Source organism: Filicampus tigris, chromosome 9 (genome assembly GCF_054856515.1).
Source record: "Filicampus tigris isolate MCC_2025a chromosome 9, RoL_Ftig_1.0, whole genome shotgun sequence".
NCBI lineage: Eukaryota > Metazoa > Chordata > Actinopteri > Syngnathiformes > Syngnathidae > Filicampus > Filicampus tigris.
The window spans coordinates 8,863,157-8,880,933 of NC_141225.1; the positions used below are offsets into that span (position 1 = coordinate 8,863,157).

The 17,777-nt window shown below is 38.7% G+C and overlaps 1 protein-coding gene across 2 annotated transcripts in view; it reads left to right on the top strand.

Moving 5' to 3' along the window:
• The first annotated feature begins 448 nt into the window (after positions 1-448).
• Positions 449-17,777, top strand: part of tox2 (TOX high mobility group box family member 2) — a 111,447-nt gene continuing 94,118 nt past the window's right edge. For both annotated transcript variants that reach the window (XM_086041538.1, XM_086041539.1), the window contains exon 1: positions 449-582. In XM_086041538.1, the coding sequence (XP_085897664.1) occupies positions 490-582 (93 nt within the window). In that variant the 5' untranslated portion in view covers positions 449-489. The remainder of the gene's footprint in view (positions 583-17,777) is intronic.

A 17,777-nucleotide genomic window follows, 5' to 3' on the forward strand; every position in this document is an offset into this window, starting at 1 on the left:
TAACACTGCTCAATATTGTTTTCTAAATTAGAATAATAATTATTAATTGAATTATTTTGTCCCGGCCTACTTTTTACCAAGTTTTTTAATGACAAACTGGCCAAAACCAACGGCCCGGTGACAACCAATAATGCGTGACTAAATTAATAGTTGCCAATTCTATATTTTGGTCTTTTATCCTTCAAATTGGATGATTTCTGTCTGATTCAATTAAGGAGACGAATTCCCCATTTGGCCGGAAGAGGTCGCAGTTTGCCAGGCCCGTGGAGGAGGAAGGCGCGCTCTCCAACTGCATCAGTACAGCAAGAGAGCGAGAGAGAGAGGGTGGCGAAAAGCAGAGAGAGAGAGAGAGAGAGACACACACACACAGATACAGAGAGAGAGAGAGAGAGAGAGAGAGAGAGAGAGAGAGAGAGAGAGAGAGAGAGAGAGAGAGAGAGTTGCACATTCGACTGGATCTCTACTCTCGCCAGTCCCGCGGACCCTGCTATGGACGTCAGGTTCTATCCGACTCCCCCCTCCAGCGTGGGTGCGTGCACGTTAGCGCCTGACTCCACTTTGGACTATTACCACTCCAACAAGGTAAAACAACAACTCTTTTTACTTTCCACCTCATTGTGCGTGGCATCCATCGCAACCGTGACAAGTGTTCCACTTTCTTTTCTTCCAAGAAACAACTGCGCAGGGCTTGCATTGGCGCCATAACTTTGTGTTTTGTATAATATAAAGTAATCCCCCGCCCCATGCACCTGTTTTAGCGTTTATCCGCTGCGCAGTGCTTCAGGGATCACTCAACCAGCTGCACTCAATTTTCCGTTACGACCCTGAATGCATCTTTTAGTATGAGTTATAGTTCAAGTATTCAAATGCATTGAATGCGTGATTTCTTGCTTTTCCAACTAACTTGGAAGTCCAATAATTAGCCATTTGTGCTATTAGTGCTGACTGAGGGACACGAATGTACTGTATGCACTCCCACCTTGTACTCCAGGGTGGGCAGCCTATAGCTCGAGGGTCATATATGGACTGTAGGTATCCATCCATTATCCAATCCGCTTATCCTCACAAGGGTCGCACTGGAGCCTATCCCAGCTGTCTTCGGGCAGTAGGCGGGGTACACCCTGAACTGGTTGCCAGCCAATCGCAGTGGACTGTAGGTAAAAGCCACAAAACAAGCTCCTAAATGTACAGCGGTGCCTTGAGATAGAAACGGGTGACTCAACTTGCAAATTTTTTACATTATGAACCATCAGTCAACCAATTTGCAGATTGAAGTTTACTGTCAAACTAAACAAAAGAAAGATAATTACTTCTTGTGCACTTGAAACAAACAGCTGTCCAAGGAAAGGCTACGTTAGCTGAATGATAGTAGTGATAATAGTAATTATCATCCACGTTGCAGTTCTTTTAACCTTCATGCAGCATCTTGCACACAAACAGTTCAGCACCAACATTACATGGACAATGTAACGGTGCTCACAGTCATATAGTCTTCATTCTCTGTGTAAAACCACTCACAGTGCCGTACTGATGAGGTGAGAGAGGAATTGAGATGGTGTTATGAATTCCACTTGATTTTTAGACAGGACACACCCCACTGCAATATATGTGCCTAGAACTTGGTGGGATTCCTAATACCGCCTCAATGAACAATAAAGTGGCCTGTTTGACTGATACTGTCCCCTTGTGGCCAAGGCGGACAGACTACATTCCATTTAATTTTGTCATTACTCTTTGCTTTTATAAAGTACAATATTATGGAGTGCATTTTTTTCTCAATAAATTACACTTTACAACAATTTGCTGTTTTTTGATGGAAGGCTGGAAAGGATTACTGACATTTTTAGTTTTTTCCTCCGTGAAAAATGATTAAAGTTTTCAGTTGCAAGTGTGGTCATGGAACATATTTAAACTGTATCTCAAGGCACCACTGTCTAATTTCCATAGTTGCATTTTTGCTGTAATTGTCCCTCTGATAGGAAACGGTTGGTTTTGATTGTCTCAATTGGTGTCACATGGTTGTAGTATTAAGAGCCCGTAAGCATGGATTGACTCCTGTCGATGTTGTTTTACAGCTACACTGTTATTTATTATCTCTTTTTTTTCACTTTTGCCACATAGAAGTTTACATTTTTGGGTTAAAGTTTACTAACGAGGCTCTGAAGGAGTTTGGGCTCTTAACCGCCTTAAAGATAACATTAGAGGATTTGTTGGCCCCATTGTGCTATCTGTGTTGATCGAGGCACACAAATGTCTAATAATTAACATTTGTATAATATACAAATTGATTTGCTACGCCGCTCAAAAGTGGTTTGAAGTTTAAACATTCTGTATGCATGCGCCCCATCTGCTCTAGAACCAGTAAACATGCGTCAATTCCTCCAGATGTTGTTATATGGCTACTTTGGTTGCTCGTTTGACACGTTGGTCACCGTACACGTCAGGATTTTTTTTCTTATGAAAATATAAGATGGGGGGTTTGTTAGTATTTGTCTTCATATAAACACAAATAGAAGGTGTGCTTTTTATTTATCATTGCACTTTATTGGCTCTCAGAAGCAGAACATTTACTTTACAGGGCCCTATGTATGCAATCTTGAGTGGTACTGACAATCACAGTATGTGTAAAGGTGTTTTAAAGCACCCTGGGGGATGACGGATTGCTTGTCCCTTAATAGGAAATTCAGGTTTTGTAGCAGGGATCAAAAAGGTAATGCATGATGCTCTTCCTGCATGGTCTTTTGGTTCGTGAGCCAATGGTGTATTTAAAAAAAAAAAAAAGGAATAAAAAGACACACTTGTCAATATTTTTGTGTACTGGTTGAGTTACATAACCTGTACAGTTGCTGTTATGAGGCAGGCAGGCAGGTACACGACAGTGTCGTATTACTTGAAGTAACAGCTGTGACTGTGCCTACAACTGCGTAACTGTTGAATAATGATGCGCCCCGGCTTGTTGTGACCTTTCGCTGAGCGGAGATCCTCTATGCAAAGGGGAGGATGTTGCGTCAGGTTGAATTGAGTGTCGTTAATTGATAGGATTTATTAAAATTTTCTTTTTCTTTTCGATTATGGTGGAACAAACGGTGGATGTGTAGTGAGCAGGTCGGCTTCACAGTTCTCAGGTTGTGGGTTCAAATCTTGGCTCAATCTCTTCCTGTATGGCTTTTGCATGTTCTTCCCTTGCTTGTTTTGGTGAACACTTGAAAAACTGCAAGTCAAAGTGTTTAGTTAACAACTATAATTAAAGTACAGAAATAAACTGTATTTCATTTTAATTCATGGTTCATATGCCTTTAGTTTAATGTAAGCCTAACCCATAAAACCAAAACATTTATGTATAACAAATCTGATACTGTTGACTGTAATACAGATTAATTTATTGGTAGTGTTTGTGAAAAATTAAATCACAATTGTAATGTATGATTTTTCGAAGTCGTTCAGCCTGATTGTACAGTACTTGGCAGCAGCTCTACCGTATAAGTAGTGGTGGTGCACCTAATTTTGTGTTTGTAGCTGTGTGTAGTGTATGTCAACCAGGATGTGAACATGATATGGTCCACATTCCATATGTCTTTGCATGTCATAATCCAGCTGTAAAAGCCCACATTTTCTGTGTTTTGTCAGGGAGCGTCTGCCAATGTGATTTTATGCTCTCATGTTGTGTTTGATGGAGGAAGGTATAAAAGGAAATGGGAGTGCATGATTTCTTGACTGTCAATGGATATAATCAATATGCACTCGGCCTTACTATTTTATGCACATTTTTACAAAAAGCTGAGTTAAAAAAAACTTTTTTTTTTTTTTTCACCCAGAGGGCATTGCGAGCTCCTCTCAGCTGCGTCCAACTTGTCCGCTGCTGCTCGCACAATCACTGTGAGTCATCTTTACATCGGGCCCTGAGATCCCTCCTAATCTTTGTGAAGCCCCCGCGCGTCCTCCCCGAGTGGGAGGCTTGTTTGCCAGCGCTGAAGGCCACTTTCTCTATAAAAATGCCTGTTTTAGCAGCGGGGCTGACTATTTGTCAAATGCATTATGACTTGTGCATATACCGCCCCACACTTCCCCCCAGGCTCAATCACTCGGCTGTGATGTGAAGTTGGATAGATTACTGGAGCTACTGCACCCTCATTCTCTCGCTCTCTCCACCTCCCATCCTTCTCTCTGAGAGAAGGAGGCCCTCTAAAATTACACTGTTATGAACATGTGTATTTGTGTGTGTGTGTATGTATGCATGCGTATATATATATATATATATATATATATATATATATATATATATATATATATATATATATATATATATATATATATATATATATATATATATATATATATATATATATACACACACACACATATTCTGTGCCTAATTTTATCAATACCTACAGTAGTTACTGCAGCCCCGTTGACACAGTAAATAGCAGATTTTGTTAAGACTCTGGATAAAGATGCAAATTCTAGAATTAATTTTTGCTTAGCCCTTTTGTCCTCACCGAGCCAATAAGTTGCCTGCTACTGTTGTAAAATTGTCCTTTGTGCTAGCTATAAATTATGTGGTCATTTTAATATTGTTAAGACATTTAATTTTTTTAGATAGTGCTTACTTTTCATTTTTAATGCGTGCTTGTAAGCATTTTTTTGTATCTAGCATTATTATACAAAGTGATAATGTTAATAAATAAAATAAATACACGGAATAATGGAGTCTTTTGTTGGGCAGAAACAGGGGTAGGAGGCTAAAGATACCATTTATGTGAATATGTGTGCTAACGTGCTAACCAAAATCATTTGTGTTTATCATGACTTGAAATAAATGTAATTCAAACAAGTTGAAAAAGCACTGGACTCAACTCTGAACGATAACGTCAGCAGTGATGCAAGTTCTTACTAATGGGAGATGTGTCCTATCTGGCAGAAACAGTGTGTAAATGTACATGCTAAGGTTCTAACAGAAATCATCTGTGTTTATAACATCATGACTTGAAACATTTTTTTGTATGAGTAACATGTACAACTCTTTACGTTAATGTTAGCATTAGCGCTAGTGATAACAATGAGAGCTGTGACCTGACTGGCAGAGACAAACAGAATGAATGTACGCACTAACATGCTAACAGCAGGCAGTTTTGGTATTTTACTTGATACATGACTTAAAATGAACATTATGGTGAGTGGTTTATACAATAACTCTGATTGCTAACATTAGCATTGACTCTCATGCTCGGTAACCTGGCTGTGGAAGGGAAGCAAGGTTTTAGATTTAATTAATATTTCGGTTGGAAAAGAACAATGCCCCACACGCGGGAGTTGCCGCGGGAGACAGACTGAAGTCACAATTATATGTAATGTGAACACTTACACTCAAAAATTGGATTTCAACCAAGCATGAGCATTAAGAGTTGCAGTATTCTTATTAGAAGACGTTGTATCACCAACACAAAGATGTTAATTTTGAGGTAAGTGGCTAAAACAACCCACAGCCCCGCAACGCCCCTCCAAGCCCCACGGGCAACACTCCGATTACTGACCTTAATTAATGTGTTTATAGCTTTCGCTTGTAGAAAGTTTAGCTTTTTTCCCCTTCTGGGATTTTCTTTATTTCCTCCTGATATCAAACAAGCTATGCAGCTTTTTTTTTTCCAAGCAAGTTTATTTTTTGGGCAGCATTAATCGCTTTTGGTGTGCCCGCCTTGGCCACCTGGTGGCGGTATAAGATGGACAGATAGATATACTCTTCATTGAGACGTCTTCAGTACGGCACTAATATGTGTTGTTCTTTGCAGATGATAAAGAATATTTGACTGCATACTGTTAATGTCTTTGTACACGTGTTGCTGCACCTTTTGTGATCAAACCATTGCTGAAAGGAATCTAGCACTGCAACATATAGATGCTAATTAGCAGGCGTATTTTGGCGTGGAATTGTTACATACAGTATCATTGCTTTTAGAGCTCTGTATCCACTAGTCTCTCTATCACTGAATTAGTCATGCTTTACTTGAGATTATGGCCCAAGCCAGTCTATATATGCCCTTTGAATGTGTGTGTTTGTTATGTTTGGAGCCCAAACATGACTGCGACAGAAACAGAAAATTCCCAGCAGCGCCTCCTCGTATTCTCACAGATGAAGAAGTTAATTACACGGAGGCGAGCATTCTTCCGTCGGCAGCCTTGGACACAGACGTTTTGGGGGTTTTCACATTGTGCCCATTCATAACATTCTGCTGACTGGCCAGTACTGACTCTACTGGCTGAATGTTAACCCATGCGTGGATGGGATGCGGAAATGACAATGTGGTGCGTTTGCGGAGGCGTATAACGATGCCTTGATTATAGCGTTTAGTGGTTGTTAAAGCTTTCTAGCAATCAGGTCCGTTTTTCTTTTATGTTCCCAGAAGTAATGTAAAAAGGTCACGTGGACAAGCTGCATGGCCCTGAGGCTCATGGTGTGTTTTAGTTAATAAGTAGTTGCACCTTAACACTGGGAGAAAGTTGCACCATTTTCAATGCACTTTCATGCAGAATGCATCACATGGAAATTCTCGATGGAGTGCATTTTTACTTGTTTAAATTGTGTCCTTGAACTTGATGGACCGTATTTCCCTGAATAGTACAGTGGTGCCTTGAGATAAGAGTGACCCGACTTACACACATTTTGAGAAACAAGTTGTCGTTCGACTGATATGTTTATTTATTTTTACTTTAACTTGCGAGCAAAACTCAACTCCATAGCAGCAGTTTGGCAGATAGTACACAATCCTTCAAAAAAGAGGGTTGAAGTTTACGCTTGAACTAGAAAGAATTACGTTATTGCTTTGCTTTAGATAAGTGTGTTTAGCTTAATGCTAACAAACAATGTAAATAGCATCAGTTTCGCGGTCTTAGAACGCTTTAAGCTATGGATATTTGAACACAAACTGTGGAGCAACACATGTAGACAGATAACATAACGCTAGTGTTGAGAGCACTGTTCAGCTTGATGCTAACAAGCAATGAGGATCCAGCCGGGGGAGTTGGGGTTCCCATAGCAACACCAAAGATACTATTTTCCTTGTTTCAATCTACTGGACCCCACATTGCTCCTTTAAGTTAGTGGTCTTCAATCCTGTTCCTCGAGGGCCGGTGTTGCCTTAATTCCATCTCTCCCTGCTGCAACACACCAGATTCAAATAATCAGATAATCATCAAGATCTGCAGAAGTGATCAGAAGATAACGATCCTGATCACTTGAAACTGGTGTGTGTTCTAATGTTCACGGTAAACAATAACATAAGACTTTATGTGGCCGTGGAGGTAAAAGTAACTTTAGCAATAATGCTAGTGTTAAGAAGCAATGTCCTGACTGACCCACAATTTTTACAATTATTAAATAGTAGGTCATCTCGGGTCATGACAAGGTGTCATTCACCTCATTGCAAGCCTGTGTACAGGTACGCTAGTATGTAGGGTAAAATTGCTGAAAATATTGCTTTAACGATAACACTTACTGTGTGTTGAATTATAAGAAAACCTGCGTTGAAACATGTTGGCAAAGTTGATGAAAAGTAACAGTACAACCTTGCTAGTGCTTTGTATGTGCACGAGAAATGCTTGACACTTCGTTGGTCACACCTGTCTGATTGGCTGTTTATCCTCGGGCAAACTCGTTTTTTAAACATCAAATTACAGGTCCAAGATGGGGCCAGAGCGGGCTCATTTTTTTTTTTCATCACTGATCATTTTACTCTACTAAGCGGTCATACTGACAGTTTTAATTAATTTGACAAAAATGGATTGTTTAGAAAATTGCAAATCACCCTTTTAATGTATTTGCTAAAAAATAACGTGTTAAAATCCATGTTTAGCAACAATGCTAGTGCTAAAAAGTGAAGCCCTGGCTGGTCCACAAATATTATGAGACAGTAAATTGGGTGATGAGGAGTTGACCACAACAAAGGCCATTGTACCATCAATATGGCTTTGTTGTTGTTATTTTAGGGTACAGCTGTTGCTTTAAAACGTCTTCAGCCACCTCAGTGACTTGGAGGCTCACAGACTCATGTGACAACCAACTGCATGCAAAAGCGACACGGCCACGTCGCATCACATCCTAGGACGTCGGAGTAATTACAGTTTTGACGCTGATTGCGAGCGGAAGCCCGCCCTGGCTGGCCCGACTGGTGGCCCTCATTAAATCACATTAACCCTAATTACCATCTCTGACCCCCCTTGAAGCCCACGTGGTACAGTCGGCCTTGATTCTGGCGTCCACGATGCCAGGGTGCTCTTTTACAGTATATTCTTGATTGGTTCTGGGGGGGGGGGGGGGGGGTAGTGAGTCAGGAGAATGGCACGGTATATAATGTCATTCAGCGACGTGGAAACGAAAATAAATAAATAAAACAACCCCCGGCCGCCAGATGTGTTCCAACCTCGATAAGGTCTTGAAAGACATACGTTTATTATTCTGCAGTCTTTGGTGTGGTTCGAACCCGACCTGCGGAAAACGCTGAGTGATGCCTTTCACTTAGCAATGAAAAACAAACAGGAGAAGTACAGTGTGCATGCTCCACTGGAGATAAGTGCTGCCTGCCTATACACAGAGGCAAGAGACTATATACATTTATAATGACAACATATTCAAAGTGCTCTCAATTTGTGTTAAGTAACTTTATGGCCAGTGCGGGATGGGTGACCGCAGAAGTTATTGTTGACATTTAGCATGCTTATAGGTCAGGAGACTTTATTATAATGTTTAAAGCAGGCTTTCCCAACCCCTTTTTTTTTTCAGCTCAAATTAGAAATGCGGTTCCTCCCTGGGAGCAGAACGACTACAAATCGCATGTATTGCCTTAAGATTGACATGAACTTTGCATGAACTAATGATAAACACAACTGGCATAAGCCAGATTTCTTACATTATATTATATTATATTAATTCAAGTATGATTTCCTTGTGTAAACAAACATTGGATAGAAATGAATATATAATCGTTATTTACGATTATGCCAATTTAGTAATTGAAGTGTATAATAATTGAATTTCGATTAATTGCACAGCCCGATAACCACCACCTCGGTGCACTTTACAAACAAACACACTAGAAATAATTTACAGTCAAAAGTTCACTGTATGCTTGATGATGCGCTGGCACATGCATGCGCACGTAAGACAAAAGTGCAGTATGGTTACTGTAATGCAAGTTATTAACTTGTACATTATAAATAAACACTAAGAATAATCACACACAATCAAAAATGTCTGCGGCACGCTCGGTCGTGTCAGACCTGACCGTATTTTGCATCACGTATAAAAACGGTGATAAAAAATGACATCTAAAAGTGGAGTAAGAATGCACCCGTCGGGTGTATTAGGCGTGGCGATCGCAAGCCTGGGCAAACGGCAGCGGTTGTCTTAGCGTCCTCAGGCATGTCCTGTGCAAACAAAACCGAGATGACTGCTTCATGTCCATGCCGGGTACACGCTCGCTCGCTCACTCACTCACTCACTCACCCACTCACTCACTCACTCACTCACTCACTCACTCAGAGATGTGCACACTTTCTCACAGGTAGACATAAAGTAGATGCAACTTGCCTCCACACGCGTGATGTAAATGAACAACCTTTCTCATGTAATTGTGCAGCTGAAACTCACCGTGTTAATGGATAACACATTTTTGTCAATAAATGAGCTGGGACTTTTTTGTGTCTGCTTTTCTGTGATTGCGGGTGTGTGTATGTAAATATGAGACCTGTGTGGGTTGGGTTGGTGGATGTGTCCCTGAGTCACAGCCCCTTCCCCGAGGGCCCCTTACCACCACAGTCTACCAACCGCACCACCCCGGGCACTTTTGGGCTTTGTTCGCAAGGTTTTTCGTCGTGGCTTCGCTGCATGACTCTCCAGGAATTCCATTTGTTGTGCGCTGATAGTCGCTGAGCGGCAGAGTCGCTGTGACTCACAGTAATAGCACCAGGAGAGGGTGAATTTAGGCGTTTTTGAATCTTTATCTCCAACTTTTTGCATGTTTACTCATGTTGATATGTACATCTCAAAGCCCAAGAGCTTTTTGTTCTTTGCTCATTTTAAAATATGGTCACATGATGATATTGATGCACAACGATTGAAGGCAAATTTAGTATGTTAATATATATTTTTTTCACGTAATTTTTTTTTTTTTTTTTTGCTTACACCATTATTACTTGCTTTTTGTTTTCCTGCCTTGATGGTGACGAGTTAGCTGGGATAGGCTCCAGCTCACCTGTAACACAAATAACAACAAGGAAATGAAGAAAAAGAACCAAATAATGATACAATGATGAATCAATTTACTCTAGTTCAGTTTACTTTTCATTTCAATTTTTTAGGTATTGGAATATTAGTCCATCAGGCCAGGAGAGGCACAAGCAATTAGGCTCCAGTTTACCCACGACACTCATGAAACTAGCGGCATGGAAAATTAATGTATTATTTCATAGTATTCTCTGTTTTTTTTAATTTTTAAAAACTTTGTTTGACTGTTTATTTTATTATATTTAACCATGCAGGATAATACGGGTAGACATAATACATAACAGTTATACATAATACATAATAGTACAAGTGTGACCTGGCCAAAAAAGACAGCAGCACATACTGTATAACCAGTAAACTAGAACAATAGGACTACTGTATAAATAGCCTGTAAATGCTAAATACTGTATATCGTACTGTATGCACTGGATGCTGACCAAATGTTTCCAGATGATCCATAAAGATGCCTTCAGATGAATGTTTGCTTTCACGAATGCGTAGCAGTGCTGGAGGTGCGTTCAAAGTCACCTCCCTTTCCCGTATTGATCGTGGATGCACAAAAAAGGCTTTGTGTCTGTCGCTATAACTGACGACGCGATGTGTTCCGTGTCCTCACTGTGTAAACATAGCACGGCAATGACACACAGACTGCCCAGGCATGTGGCCTTGTGAGCTACGTGTACATAAACAGTGGGGTAATTGTCCAAATGGTACATACAGTGGAGCGTGGTGGCGGCATTATGCTTTGAGGCTATTTATCTTCAACTGGAACTGGCTTTAGTTAAGGTGTAGGGAATTATGAACAGTTCCAAAGAGTGGTCAGTGTTCACACAAAAACTCAGGCTTCTGGTAGGAAGTAAAAAACGTGAGGAAAGGGCGACTAGAACAGCTGAACTTTATTTGGGGTTCATTAGAGGCATGTTAAACAGTGGCAGGTGTGTGCTGACTCACATTTAATGTGAATTTGAATGTAATTTGTTAATTGTTAACATAGCCACATCCCCAGTTCTAAGGAGTGCACGCTTTTGCAAAAATTCGCTCAATTTACTTACTATTTCCCCTGACATATAATTTTTTTTCATTCGAGTTTTGAAATGATGGTCTCATTTTTTTATATCAGGTTTTTTTTTTAACATTTTGCCATTTGAACCAGAGTGTAGACATTTTAAATCTATTGTATGAAATGTAATTGTTCGGACTCTATGGTTAAAAGTTATTTTATATATATATATATTAGTGATGTCAAACTATTACATTTTCAAAACTAATTAATTGCAACATTATCCATAATTAATCGCGATTAATCGTATTATATATATCTATATATCTATATATATGTATATATATATATATATATATATATATATATATATATATATATATATATATATATATATATATATATATATATATATATATATATATATGAAATGTATTTTGTTTTTCTGTTTGTTTTTTATTCGCTTGTAAATTATATTGAGATTACCCCTGCTTTTTCAAGAAGTGGTTTTCAAGAAAAGGTTGATGATATATAGGCATATATGGCTAGTTTGTTTACAGAGTAGCAGTGTGGCTGAGCCAGGATCTCTTTCTTTTTGCCTGACTTTGGAAAGTTATAGCTTTGCACAATTTAGTATGACACGCATCAAATGAAGCACTTGCATGTTTTTAGATGGTGAAAGAAGGCTCGGTTGTGGCTAATCAGCAGTTTTTTTTGTTTTTTTTTTGGCACAAGCTTTTTCTTTTTAGGTATGCATCACCTAATATTCTTTTAATGGACTTCACAGAAAGTGCTGATGGAGTTACAAATTGGCCAAAGTGGCTCATTTACACAGCCCTGCTCCGCCCGTTGGATTTTTTTGATTCATTTTTGTAGGGATTTCAATGAGCAATGCTTAGATGGTTGTTGATAGCTGTTGTGAAGACTGCACCCAAATGAAATGTTGTTAAATTTGTTCAGCTGCTTGCCAATCATTTGTTTGGCTGCATTATACCCGCAGGCTGGGTGTGGAATATTTCTAATGTAATGTGCATGCCATCAATCCATCTATTATCTATTTTGACTTTTGGCAAGAGAAGCCCTGAAATGATCCTAACATGCCTGTTTGTGGAGTGTGGGAAGAAATCCTACCTGTTGACCATTAAGCATACGTGATAACCACTAGTCCACCAAATATGGTGCGGCTTAAAATGAGTTTTGATGTGACTCCCGTGCTGTGGTTTTCCCCTGTTTGACATTTCAAAGCTACGCCGCTTTTGAAGATTTACTGCAGTTTTTAAAGTGGGGTTATAAAGCCTCAATTGGCTTCCCTGCCGTTGGCTGACTGGCTGAGCAAAAAATGCTTTGCAGTAATATTTTTATAGAAATCTTATTGTGAGGTGTACAAACTTGCACAAAGTTTATATGTATGCATGGAAAAGAAAATGCTTTCAAATGATCTCGAAACAGTCGACAGCAGTGAAATCAGAGCCGCCGGTTTGCACATCAAACGCCTCGCAGAGAATGTTTTCACACACATCAGCTGAAAATAAGCAGCAGATTTCACACCAGCTGCTTTATCGCTTCACAGGCAAAATAATTACAAGATGAGAAATGTGCATTAGCGATTTAAAAAGGGTGGTGTGTATTCAATAAAACACTAAAAGTTCAGGTAAATAAAGCACTGTATGAAGGGGGAGAGACAAGTAGGTATACACTTTATGTTTTTTTTTCATTTTGTCATATTTACATTTATTACATCAAAACAGTTTTTCAAGCCTTGGTTAGGATTTGTAGTGAGAGTTATCAAACCATGGTTTCAAGCCAGAGCTAGGTTTAAACAAGAGCAAAGGTTGCAAATTGACAGTGGATGGATATACCATGCTAAAAACAACAACAACTAAAAACTAGACCCGCATGGATGCCCGCCAATACAAACCAGCCCATCGCCGCTGTCCTCTCATGTAAAAATAAGAAAAAATGAAAAAAAAAAAATGGACCTAAGTGTTTTTCACAGGACAGTGATGATATGCTATTTTTGTTGTGTTTTCGTGATGGTCTATATTGGTAGCACCAGCAAGACCATCTTATAGTTGCTGTCCTGTGAAAAACATGTATGTCCAATTTTGTAATTTTTTTAAATGTTCACGTTAATGGTATGTCTGTAACGCAGAAAACCCCATTCACGTAAAGATTTTTTAAAAAAAGAAAAAAATGGACATATATGTTTTTCACAGAACAGTGACGATATGCTGGTGAGCATTCATGCTAGTCTATGCTCGGTTTCTTCACTGAAAAAAATCTGGAGTTATATTTACTTGACAATACATAGGAAAGTTTTTTTACAGTACATTTTACGAGGAGAGTTTACAAGAAGAGTTTTTTTGTGTAAATTTTACGTGCATAGTATCAGTTTATAAAAAAAGGCACTCAAAGTTGGAGGTTTGAACCCACAAACTGCAGGTTGAGAGACATTATACTACCCGAGCCATGCCACTCCATCTGTGAGTTAGTAAATCACTGTTTTCAGGCATAATACTGTACTTTGTGGGTATGTTACTCAAGCCTTGACTGATCTTTTCTTAAATAAACTAATACTTTACTATATAAATGTTAAAAAAATGACATGAGTGTTTTCCACAGGAAAGCGACGATATGCTGGTTTATCCAGGTTGTTTTTGACTAGCGTGCTGGTCTTGCTGGTGTCCATAGATAGATTCTCTTAAGTTTTGTCAACCAGTGTTGAGCAACATTCTATATTAATAGGAGTCAGACAATAAGATAAAGTCACAAAAGCATTATTATAAAAAAAAAAAAAAAAAGAGAGAATAAGCAGAAATTTCACAAATTAAAAAGTACAATTAAAGATAAAACTACTTGAATGTGAATGTAAATGTGTTCTCATTCATTGCCTTAAATAGAAATAAAATGTAGAATATACTGTATTTTGGACACATGAAATAGAAATAATAGAAATAGCTAAGCCCTTTTCTCATTTTCTGAGACTGTTTCCCTGGCCATATGTATGCATTAACACATCCAAACTCTCCATAATCCATAGTCCTCTTTGGTTAAGGCTAAATAGAGTGGTATTTGTTATTTGCTTGAATTGCTATTTGTAACTATTAACCTGCTCAATTTGAAACATGGTCATGAATCATTATTGATCAAAATTGATGCTGGAATTAACATTAAAAACATCACATGTTGATTGACCATCACCGCCATGCTGGTCCACTCGTTACACCAGCATCAGACCAGCACAGCCTTAACCATTTTATACCAACAAAGAATCCATGCTGGTCGATGCTGGATTTTTTTATTTTTTTTTACAAGGGTAAATCATTATTTGAGCACTAGATTGCTTTAATTAAGATAGCTAGTAAGTTACCTACTTAGCGTATGGCAATGTAGATAAGCTAATAATCTTGTTAGCCAGCTAGCTCAATGGTTGATGCATTCTAACATAAACAGAAACAAATGCGTTTTCATTCATTTCTATCTTAAAATACCAACAATAGTAGCTTGTTAGCTGGCTAGTCTCTATTTTGTAGATGGAAGCAGAAGTTAAAATTGTGTGTTTAAATGAAGCTAGCTTATATAGCTAACTAGTTAGCACATGTCTGTGCGGGTATAGGTAAGTGTTACGTGATAAGCCCCTTTAAATTGATAGATTATGGATTGATAAAATGGAGAGGAAAAAAAAGTAAAACCAAAACTACCCTGGCAGTTATTCTTTAAGGCTAATTACAGCGTCACATCGCCGATTGGTGGTTTGGAATGCTCACTAAAATGCTGTTTCTGTGCATTCAGTCTAATGCCAATGAAAACAATGATGTGATAAAATTTTTCTAAAAATTGAAATATCCAACATAGGAATATGTATCGTACGCCAAGCACAACCAACTTGGACATAATTACTGTTGTCGTTGCGATCGTAATGTGCCATCAAATGCCTGCCTGGAAAGTCTTCCAAAACGTTTCTGACTTCCTCCTCGTGTCGCTCGGTAGGATTCTCCCTCTCTTCATCCTTCTTCTCTCCGGGCTGCTACTCGTCAGCTCGCGTTAGTCGCCAGCGCACAACTAAGTGCCTATGACAACACTCTCTGATGTTCCAGCTGCCGCAGATTTATGGCGTTATTAAAGCGCATGTCGTGTGATTAAAAATGCTAATTCTTCCCCTAAGTCACATGCCGTTTTCTTGTTTCTTCTTTTGGCGGCTCATTAAATTACATGGAAAACTAAACGAGGACGGATTATTCAATTTTGGCAGGAGCCATAATTAAAAAGATTGTTTGGGCTTCATAATACACAAAACTGTTTACTATTAAGTTTCAAAAGGAAAAAAAAAACAAAACAAGATTGATTGTCCCCGCCATTGCTTGGATTTGACTGTTGATTACGCCGAACATTTGAGGCAATTTGGAGGCTGCAACCAGCAGAATTAGTTACATCCATGCTATACTGTCAGAAAAAAATGTGATAAATTTGTACCTTTAAGGGTCCAGTGGCTTGTCACTATAGGGCAGCATTGTACCTTTTAAACATGCCTTATATCGGGACCCTCACGGTTTGTTTATCTGTAGGCACATATGTACCAGTTAATTGCTGTAAGACACACATTCAACAAACTATGAGTATCATAAACACACTTCAACAATAATGACGATAATGATTATAGACCTAATGAGACAAAAAGTTCAGTATTGCATGCCACAATCTATCCTGGGAAGCAAAGAGTTGCCGAAAAGTACAAAAGTATACAAAAAAAACAAATCTTTTTTTTTTCTTCACAAGAACTGTTGTCAGTTGGTTAAAAGTGCACAAACTGCAATAATTTTCCCATCCTGGTTTGGATTTACTACTGTTAACTGTTTATTTCTTAAAACCGGATTCCGTACAATAGTGGGCTCTTTTGAAACACATTCACATAGGCCAAGCAGTTGTTTGTACTCTTACAGAAAGGTACCGTACCGAAATTGTCCCTTTGCTCGTTTTCGTACCTTTTCTAACCATATACAGTACTTATTTGTACCTAGAGGTTCAATTGTGAACCCTACAGGATACATCACTAAAATGTGTACTTTGAAGAACAAAAACGGCCCCCTACAGTGCTCCTTTTTCTGAGAGTAAACAGCACAATTCTTTCCAACTCAACATTATTTTGCTCACCAGCAGTGCAGGACATTCAAACGCTAGTATTAATAAATACTTTACTCCAGTTTCCTTCCTCCAAATTTCAGCTATTATTTGTTGTTTTAAGCAAGAGCAAATCTACATTCAGTCCACTAAGCAGTGCTCTAGTCGCCATAACCATTCAGTTGATTTTCATTGCATCTAATGAAGTAGAAAAAAAAAAAAAAAAAAACTTATAAAAACGTTTATTTTAATTGTAAATGTAGCCATATACCCAGCTTTATTTGACATTACTGTAACTAATGAATTGTTTCCTCTCCTCTATGGTTCCCTTTATCCCAAATGAATGTGTTCAGGGTGCTTTCTTTGGCTCACTTTGGGCTCTCGTTATGAATTCGTTTATGTCAAGATCAACACAGCAGCCTCGTTGGACCGATCTCCTTCACTAAGAATCTGTTTTCTCAGATGCTTTTCCCATTCCAAACAGGCTATTGCAGTGGAATTCTGCACACAAGTATACTTGGCCTGAGTTGAACCTCCCTGGCTGGAAATTATTTTAGCGCAAAAGTAATTCTCATTAAAATAATGAGAGAGAACTTTTTTCCCCCCCTTGATCGCCTGATCTTTTTGAAGAACTTTCTGCTGAACAAGCTGCGGCAGGATGACCAGCATGCGGTATTTCTATATATACTTTTTAGTGGCTTCATAGTAGTCTCTACCACGGGTTTAGGAGAAAAAAATGCATGTACTTTGTGGTATCTCAATTTGGATGAATCAGTGAAGGTCCGAAGCTTGACTGGAGTGAATCATAAGGTGTCGGATAATTTAAGATTCGTATCATATCTTAATATGACTCACATTAATAAAATTTTATTGAAATGACAATTAATTGTATCGTAATTAAAGTGATTTGTATCGATATTGGACTCGAGCGTATCACAGATTGAGTGATTGCATTGCGATTGTGACTCATATTTCATAATATTGTAATTTGAGTGAATAGTTTGTAGATTGATTTGTATTATAATTGAAGATATTTTGTATTTATATTACAGTAAATCATTTATCATTATTATTGTATATTGTAATTGTATTGCATGGAGAGTGTTTTTTATGCACAGTATTAGCTTTTATTAGCTTCAGTGCACACCCATCCATCGGGTTGCCGTGGTTTAGTGCATGTCAGCTCCCAGATGTTGGATAATTTCACAGGGGATACAAATGGGCCCCCCTCACGGTTATCACCACATCACGGCATGCCAGGTGTCTGCCTGTACAGCCGTAACAAATGTGCAGTGGAAGTGTTTGCAAACATGTGGGCACATGTGGCTGATGTTTGATTGGAAATCTGCATTTCACCCTCAAAAAGTTGTTTTCTCCCGCCCC